General features: G+C 49.3%; 1 protein-coding gene across 1 annotated transcript; it reads left to right on the forward strand.

The window, feature by feature from the left end:
• The first annotated feature begins 317 nt into the window (after positions 1–317).
• Positions 318–977, forward strand: LOC114269255 (uncharacterized). The gene has a single exon (XM_028210546.2). The coding sequence runs from the start codon at positions 318–320 to the stop codon at positions 975–977; it is 660 nt and encodes a 219-aa protein (XP_028066347.2).
• Positions 978–6,267: the final 5,290 nt, after the last annotated feature.

Genomic DNA, 6,267 nt, shown 5'->3' on the forward strand with positions numbered 1-6,267 from the left:
TGAGGGACTCGCTTACAATGAACCAGCCGACGTCCATGGGGCAACTAATGCAACGCATCAATGAGCACATCCGAGTAGAGGATGATGCGGCGACGTCCACCGCGAAGACAAATCCAGTGGCAACAGACAAAAGGGCGGCATGCAAGGTACACGCTGTCAGATAGGAAAATAACCGTCCAAATGATCGCGCCGGAGAATCTGACCATGGACCAAATTGTAGAAACCGGGGTAGAGGTCGCCATAATGACCGAGAAGAATATCCCCGCAATGATGTAGCTGATGCTAACAGAAGGTTGAACGCACAAACGGGCATCACCATGGTATTTAAGATTCCAAACTATTGCATACTTAGTGACATTCGCGATGAGGATTACGTCCGGTTTCCTGATAAGTTAGGCGATGTGCAAAAGGGCTTCAATCCGCGGTACCGCTGCACATATCATAGGGAGCGAGGGCACCGAACAGAGGACTGTTTGCCCTTGAAGCAACACTTGGAGGAGTTAGTCGCAGCCAGTCACTTAGACCTTTACATCGATGGGGGCGTTAAGGCCACGCATCTCACCCCGGCTGATTTGAGTGTTTCGGATGACTTAGAGGCGCCCCCTCAAGGAGTGGTCAATGTGATCCACGGCATAGTGGAGCTGGCGCGGGTATGCGAGCTCCGAGGAATGATCAAAAAGGCGGAGCATATGAGGGAAATTTTGTCAGTCCAGCCCGTGATAAAAAAGGGAAAGACCGAGGAGAAAGATGTGGTTAGTTTCTCAACTATGGACCTAAAGCGCATTCTAACACCGCACAACGACACCCTAGTAGTCACTCTCCGCGTCAGAGACTTCGATGTTAAGCGCATCTTGATTGACCAAGGAAGCTCGGTTGAGATTATGTACTACGACGCGTTCAAGCAACTAAAACTCCGGGATACAGACTTGGCTCCAGCAATTTCGCCACTAGTTGGTTTCAACTCACAACCGGAGTGAAAAATGGGAAACATAATCTTACCAGTCAAAGCCGGATCCGTGGTCAAGCAGGTGGAGTTCTGGGTATTGAAGGTGCCGTTCACATACAACCTGATCTTAGGTCGGGGATGGCGTCATGCTATGTAGGCGGTAGCATCAACCTACCACCAGGTTATAAGGCTTCCCTCGGCTATGGAGGAAGTTGAGGAAATTTGGGGCGAACAAGTCATGTCGAAGCAATGTTTCGTGGCAGTAAATAGGAGTCGAGCAGCCAAAGGCTTCGTGCAAATGATTGAGGGTCCGGAAGACCAAAGTGTCCTTGATGACGTGGGTGCCAAGGCCGAGGACAAGGCTGTTTAAGAGTTGGTGGAAGTACAGATCGACGCCGAAAGTCCAAACAAGTTCTTCTTGCTAGGGTCAAGCCTGACCGCCCAAGAAAGGACCGAGATGGTAGAGTTCTTGATGACGAATATTGAAGTCTTCGCATGGACGCCGTACGACATGCCTGGCGTTGATCCAAGTTTTATTTGCCACCAACTCAATGTTTTCCCAGACGCACGTCCTGTCATTCAAAGAACGAGAAGATCGACTCTTCATCACGCTGAGGTCGTCGCGGAGGAAGTGAGGAACCCGCTAGAAGCAAGGGCTATCCAGGAAATGCACTACCCTCGGTGGGTTTCAAACACGGTCGTAGTGTCCAAGAAGAATGGGAAGTGGCGAGTTTGCGTTGATTACAAGACGGTCAACCGAGCTTGCCCCAAAGACAGCTTTCCTCTGCCCAGAATAGACCAGCTAGTGGATCTCACGGCCGAGCATAACAGGCTCAGTTTCCTGGATGCCTATCGCAGCTATCACCAGATCGCCATGCATGTCCCCGACCACGAGATAACCTCTTTCACTACCCCAAGGGGATTGTTCTGCTATTGAGTCATGCCTTTTGGTTTGAAGAACGCCGGGGCGACTTTCCAAAGGATGGTGACTAAAATGTTCGCTCCTCTGCTGGGCCGGACAATGGGGGCATACATCGACGACATGGTGGTCAAAAGCAGGCAGCAGGCCGACCACTTATCCGACCTAGCCAAGATGTTCTCCATTCTTAAACAATACAAGCTACGCCTGAATACATCAAAGTGTGCCTTCGACATGGGATCCGGGAAATTCCTAGGCTTCTTAGTCACAAACCAAGGCATTGAAGCGGACCCCACACAAATCAAAGCCATACAAGAATTGAAGCAGTCCAACTCGGCAAAGGACGTACAACATCTTGCCGGGATGGCAGCCACGCTTAACCGATTCATAAGCCAATCATCAGATCGCTACCGCCCTTTCTTTCGATCCATGAAGTCCAAGTTTTCTTGGGACAAGGAATGTGATAGGGCTTTGGATGAGCTCAAGGCGTATTTGTCTTCCGCCCCATTATTGGTGACACCCAAGCCCGGCAAAGAACTGTACCTTTATCTGGTAGTTTCTCAACATGCAGTTAGTGCGGTGTTTGTCCGATCAGAAGGCATCTAGCATTTCCCTATCTTTTACGTGAGCAAAATCTTGCTACCGGCAGAGTCGAGGTACTTGCCGCTGGAAAAACTACTTTGGCCCTAATGATGGCCTCCAGGAAATTGGCGCACTACTTTCATGCTCACACGATCGTGGTATTGACTGAATTTCCTCTGAAAGCCTTATTCGAGCGGACGGATTTCTCCGGTCATATTCTGAAGTGGGTAGTTGAATTGGGGCAATTTGACGTCAAGTTTCAACCCCAAGCCGCCCTCAAAGCCCAAGCCTTCGCCAACTTTGTTACTGAATTTTCGCTTGGAGTTCACTCGGTTTGCCCGGTGGATCTTACCGCAGAAGCCGGGGTGGCGAATTCCAGCCTAGAGGAAATTACACAATAGAGTGATGCTAGCGACGCGGAACTTGCGCGCCCATCCATAGAACCTTCAGTTGGCAGTGTACTTTAGCCCAGCGATGCGACGATGGACTTGGGAATAACAGATCAACCTGTTGGGTCCGACGTAGCATCACCAATGGGGGATGAAGACGTGTTCGTTGAAATAGACAGTAACAAAGTTGAAGCCGAACAGCCGAGCGAACGTGATCCCATCGACTTTCAAGCCTCCTAAGACCCCTTAGAGTGTTGGAAACTCTTTGTCGGTAAAATGTGAAAACTTTTCGTAGACGGCGCCTCGAATCGACACGGCGCCGGGCTGGGCATAGTTTTGATCTCGCCAGACAGTCTGACCATCGAACATTCTATCACACTCGGATTCCCTACGTCAAACAATGAGGCTGAGTACGAGGCACTGCTGGCCGAGCTTAAGAGCGCGCTCCAGTTGCGCGCATCTGAGCTAATGGTCTACAGCGACTCCCAACTTCTTGTCAACCAGGTGTCTGGGGTGTACGAAGCCAAAGATGACAGAATGGCCAAGTACCAAGCTTTGGTAAGAGAACACATCAAGCAATTCTAAGCAATAAGGGTCCAACAAATTGGTCGTAAAGAAAACGGCCGTAAGGATGAGTTGGCCGGTCTAGCTTCCATGGTCGATAGTTCATTTTCCAGTCCTCTCCTGATTGAGTTTCTTCCAAGGCCGAGTATTGAAGAATCCGAGCAGACATAAGTACTCTGCGTTGAGCTTAGCCCCTCTTGGATGGACCCTATTATTCTTTTCCTGAACGAACGGACCCTTTCGGCCAATAAAAAAGAAGTGCATAAAATCCGGGTGAAGTCAGAGCGATTTTGGCTCTCTCCATCTGGTGCCTTATACAAGAAGTCATTCACCGATTCGTACCTTAAGTGTGTCCATCCAAATAGCGTGGAAGCTTTCCTCTACGAGATCCACGAAGGCATGTGCGGCAGTTACACCGGGGGGAGATCTTTGGCCTATCGCGCCATTTCGCAAGGATACTGGTGGCCGCGCATGCAGGCAGATGCGCAAAAATATGTTAGGAAGTGCGAAAAATGCCAGAAATTCATCCATCAAATTCACTAGCCGGCCAGAGAACTTCTCCCCCTCCCAAGTCCTTGGTTATTCGCAATGTAAGGGCTGGACATAGTGGGACCACTCCCAACAGCACCAGGCAACTGGAAGTTCTTTATTGCGACGACAAATTACTTCACCAAATGGGTGGAAGCTGAGCCCTTAGCGACCATCAAAGAAAAAGATGTCAAACGGTTTGTTTGGCAGAATGTGATAACACGGTTTGGCGTCCCCAAGGCTTTGGTATCTAATAATGGCACTCAGTTTGACGGGCGACTGTTCAGAGGATTTTGTGAGGAGTTGAAGATCGAATTCTACAATTCCACCCTGTCTTACCCGCAGTCCAACGGCCAAGCCGAAGCATCAAACAAGACCGTTCTCGATGGGTTGAAGAAAAGACTAGAGAAAGCCAAAGGAAAATGGACCGAGGAACTCCCAAGTGTCTTTTAGGCATATCGAACGACCCCGAGGCGATCCACCGGGGAAACTCCTTTCGCCCTGACATATGGCATGGAGGCGGCCATCCCATTGGAAATCGGCATGCCCATTATCCGCAGTGAAAATTTTGAGCCCGAGTTGAACTCTAAAGCTGTCGCCCTGGAATTGGACCTAGCTGACGAGCGCTGAGAAAAAGCTCTAATCCACGTGGCCGCATACCAACAGGAATTGTCCAGGAAATACAACAAAACAGTGCACCCCAGACCGTTTAAAGTGAGGGATTGGGTTTTAAGGAAGGTGATGGGCAACACACTGGTGCCGGGCGAAGGCAAGATAGGGGCAAACTAGGAAGGGCCTTACAGGATAATCGGTCTGGCGGGCAAGGGGGCATACCACTTAGAGGACTTAGATGGCAAAGGCGTACCCCAGCCATAGAATGCGGCTAACCTCAAACTGTACTATTTCTAGTTTTTGTCTTTTTTTTTTTACGTAATTTTTTGTGGAAGGACTTAGTTTCCTTATACTTCTGAATGTAATACTCTTTTTGCCAAGTGTAATAGAAGTAAATTATCTTTACTGGAGAAGTTTGTTGTGATCGAGGTAATGTAGCGACTGAGGGGCATACTCTCATGTTTCAGCCGAGGTGATTTACCCCGGCTAATGGAGTTGATGTTTTGCTCAACTCAAGGCTCTAGCCGAGATGCTTTACCCCGGCTAATGGAGTTGATGTTTTGCTCAAATCAAGGCTCTAGCCGAGATGCTTTACCTCGGCTAATGGAGTTGATGTTTTGCTCAACTCAAGGCTCTAGTCGTGATGCTTTGCCCCGGCTAACGGAGTTGATGTTTTGCTCAACTCAAGGCTCTAGCCGAGATGCTTTACCCCTGCTAACGGAGTTGATGTTTTGCTCAACTCAAAAGTTCTAGCCGGGATGACCTACCCCGACTAGAAGAGTTAGTGATGTGTCCAACTCAAAAGGTCCTAGCTGAGATAACCTACCACGGCTAGAAAAGTCGGTGATGTGTCCAACTCAAAAGGTCCTAGCCGAGATAACCTACCACGACTAAAGGTGTTGGTGATTTCCCCAACTCAAAGGTTCCTGCCGAGATGATGAAATGTAGTACAACAAGCAGTGCAACAGTAAACAAAATGAGAACTTTTCATTGATGATTAACTGTATTACATATGGTGGGGCAAGAAGGCAGCCCAGTTACATTTCCCAGTTCAAAAAAGAAACAAAACAAAAAAAAAGACTAGTCCAAGGGGGAAAGGTCAGCGAAGTCGTCCTCGGTGCCCTCTGTAGCTGCCTCCAGGTCAACCGTGGAGCTAGTTTCATGGGCGCTGGAACCAACCTGGCCGGCCTCCTTTGGGTGGCCCGCTTCCTCGGTGTCCGCGTCCTGTTCTATCTCTTCCTCGGCCTCCTCTTACAAAGCGTTAAAGACTTCGTTTGCATATGGCACCATGTAGGTCGGGAGAAAGGCAGTTAGGGGAGAGGCAAACACCTCGGTTCCAGATCCTTGGCCGAGATGTTCACAGGCAGCCTTCCAACCGGACTTAAAGAATATGTCCTTGGTGGCCTTAACCTGCTTGGTGTAGTTGTCCTCGGCCTCCTTGAAACCAAGATTGTTTGCAGCGTCCACTTCATTTTTTCTTGATTGCTTTAGCGCTTCTAGCTCGGCTTGGAGAGCATCTCTTTCTTTCTCGGCGGACCCAAGTTGGCCAAGCAATTTGGAGTTGTCCGCGTTAGCAATCTCCAAGGAAGCTTTTGATCGCCCCAGCTCGACTTCTAGGTTCTTGACCTGACTAGCAGCATCAGTCACCTTTTGCCGGAGTCTATGAATCCAGTCCATCACGAGATGTTGCTTCTGGATGGCCTGCAAGAGGACACGTTAAGAGTTCA

Source organism: Camellia sinensis, chromosome 10, assembly GCF_055761805.1.
Source record: "Camellia sinensis isolate YWXY chromosome 10, ASM5576180v1, whole genome shotgun sequence".
Classification (NCBI taxonomy): Eukaryota; Viridiplantae; Streptophyta; class Magnoliopsida; order Ericales; family Theaceae; genus Camellia; species Camellia sinensis.